General features: G+C 37.9%; 1 protein-coding gene across 2 annotated transcripts in view; it reads left to right on the top strand.

Annotated features, from left to right (window-relative positions):
- The window catches only part of LOC119585593 (NAD kinase-like), a gene marked incomplete in the record, with an annotated part of 62,004 nt that overhangs the window by 56,953 nt on the left and 1,977 nt on the right, over positions 1-3,074 (top strand). For both annotated transcript variants that reach the window (XM_037934259.1, XM_037934260.1), the window contains 2 exon segments: positions 138-220; positions 2,685-2,919. In XM_037934259.1, coding sequence (XP_037790187.1) covers positions 138-220; positions 2,685-2,919 — 318 coding nt within the window.

The raw sequence follows: 3,074 nt of genomic DNA, 5'->3' as shown, positions 1-3,074 counted from the left end.
TTTAAGAAAGTAAAGTTTCATTATTTCTTCCTATGTCATATATCTATCTCTCCCCATGGTACATTGAAAGTCCTAAAATGATCTTCTTGTATTAAAATGAAATAATGAATTATATTAACCAATCATTTATGACTTAGATTGCAGTATCTAGAGACAGCAGAAATACAGCGTGGGTATCCTTTGATGGAAGAAAAAGACAAGAGCTTTTACACGGGGATAGGTAAGGCAAAGCACATAGTGTGAGAAAATGCTGGTGTGTCTTCAGAAATCTCCTGTCATGCAATGTGTGTTGCATTTCCCTGTACAGATGGTCTTCACTTTTGAAGATGACTTTGACTATGACTCTTGAGGACTGACACTTTTCTGAAGGCTTGTTAATGCCTGTAGATTGTTAGATATGGCTGTTTCTCAGTCCATTTGTTGATAGTGAATGACAAGCCTTTGGAATATCAGCCTGTGATTTCAAAGTGAAATTAAGGCTGTAGACATGTTTTTTCCCCACTTTGTTTTGTTTTGTTTGTGGGAATAAAATGATTGGAGCACCCATTACTAAAGTGTCTGTCTCATCTGACTAACAGCTTTGTGTGTGAACAAGTTAGTAGTAGAATATGAGAAGATGATGAAAGCAGGTAAGGAAGAATCACCACGATTTCTCCTCTAGGAAGATGGCAATGTTACCTCCTCTAGTCTTGCTTTCCATTGTCACGTGAATGTGTTTCCAGATCAAGTTGAACTACGAAGCTCGCAACACATGCTGGGCTTCGTTTGATGGCCGTCACCAGCAGGAACTGATGGTTGGAGATAGGTGTGTCTGTTATTGTGACTTTTGGCTGTGTGCACCTTGCTGTTAATATTTCTGGTGACAGCAACTGCAGACATTGCTTCTGATATTCCCTAAGGTCTTTGGGATTGTTGTTAGGCTTAATACCACAAAAGATGAAGATAAAGGAAAGTATGAATGGAATAGCTTACCATGATTAGTTTAATGTGTTCAGCAAGAAGTCATAATCTTTACAGATGGACCATATTCACATTGTCATTGTGGTTGTTTAGTTATAGTAAAAGTATTATGAGCATTTCCTGTCTGAATATATTGTGGTATACTTTCGGGTGAGGAAAAGCTGACTTGCTGATGGTTCTCTTGTTTCTTGTGTACTTTTTGGTCTTGGTGTGTATAGAATATCATCTTAGGAGGTGGCTTGGAGGATATTTTCCCCCTGTTCTTCATGTGTATTGAGGTAAAAAAAAAAATGCTTTACTCATTTGGTGAGGTGACCTTCTCTTCTGTGGTATTGGTATGATATCCTGCTGTGGACTTCTGCAGTTATTTGGCTTGGACTTGTGAAAATCTTGTTATTTCTAATTTAATTGAAGGCCTCTTACATTTTCTGCTGAAGGTAAATGGGACAAGTGTATATATGTAAATTTCATTTCTAACATGCATATTTTAGTGCTTCTTATTTACATAGTTCTAGTTTGAATCATACATCAGTAGTGGCTTTTGTAGATTTATAAGCATCAAGCAAACTGCCTTTGATAGTAGAAAAGGAAAGTGAACCTTGTGTCTAACTGAATTCACATTCAAGAAGACAAGAATGTATTCAAAAGAGCTTTACTGAAATCTAGATACGAGGTTCCGAATGTTAGATCTAGGAGATTGGTGTGCTCTGGGACAAGTGATTACACCCTCACTGACTTTTACCATCTATGACAGACTACAGCAGGCTTTAGGAAACAGAAAACAGATCATTTATCTTACCACACTGATTGGATTTTCTTTGTTCATAGATCAGCAAATTCACATTCTGCTGTCCGGGATTCCTCACTTTGGTATGATAATGATACTGTATTAGATGTGGCTGTCAGATTCACTTAAGCTTGGCCATGGGGTAACTTGAGAATTTAATTATAAAAGGCTGTCCTTACTATGCCTTCATTATATCAGATGACAATTAAGTTGCAGGCTTCCAAGATTTATTTTGGTACCCTTGAAACCTGCAACCTGATGTTGGTTCCCCCAAGGCCCTTTTCCTATTGCATTGTTTATCATATATGGTGGAATAGGCTGACAGTTATACATGCTTAATCTGAATGATTCTTTAGCAGTATCAGCCATCCATGTTAGTGTGAATCAGACTGCTCAAAGGTATCTGGTGATTATGCATATGACAAACCTTCCCTTTATCTTTTCATCCATCTGTCTTTCCAACCTCCACACATTTCATTCCTCCCCATCTGTGTTTTCTATTCAAACTGCATCTACCTTTCTATGAAAATGAATTGCTGATGGTTACTGGACCTATCTTTGGCATTTTATGGTATCTTTGCTCTCTACCTTCTTTTCTCACTTTATTTTTTCTTTTGTGTGAATATTAGATACATGAATCATAGTTCTTGGACTGTTGTACTTCAGTTTTTCAAGCAAAGGGCATTAATCAGTTTTTTTCTTTCGAAAGAGAAAGTAGCTCGACATAAACAATATTTGAAAAGAAAAACATGAATGTCATGAATTAGAATAATGTATATTTCATAGTGATGAAAGATAGAAATAGATATAGTCAAGTGACACAACTAAAAAACAATTGTTTAATGAAGTCCACTTTGAAGATTCAGTAAGGGTATTGACAGGGCTTTCGTTGATAGTACTTTACTAACGAAAGCATTCCTCTGCACTCTCCCCACAGTCTGAGAGTCACCACCTCCATATATCCTGTTCCCTCAATCTGTGCAGAGGACCAGATTGCTGACTGGTTTGCATCTCTAGATGAGTGTCTTCGCTGGAATGACCGCAAGCGTCAAAAGCACTTCGATGATCCGGATGACCTGTCCCCCCCGGACCTCACTCCAGACCTAACCCATTCCTCCAGTTCAGACACTCTGGACTCCCTCAGCGAGAGAAACGAAGGCTTTGATAATTAGGTAAGCTGGTGAGGTACTGTGGCCAAGAGCAAGAAAGTACAGAATTACATCAAATGCCTTATCGCTCTTTCTTGCTATACTGTATTACTTCTGCATAACTGTATATCAAAAATGTCTACAGTTTTTTTAATACTCTTCCCATAGATGGTTTCATG

This window comes from Penaeus monodon, chromosome 20, assembly GCF_015228065.2.
Source record: "Penaeus monodon isolate SGIC_2016 chromosome 20, NSTDA_Pmon_1, whole genome shotgun sequence".
NCBI classification, from domain to species: domain Eukaryota; kingdom Metazoa; phylum Arthropoda; class Malacostraca; order Decapoda; family Penaeidae; genus Penaeus; species Penaeus monodon.
Note: the sequence above shows the minus strand (reverse complement) of the source record. Positions and strands in the feature narration are given on the sequence as shown.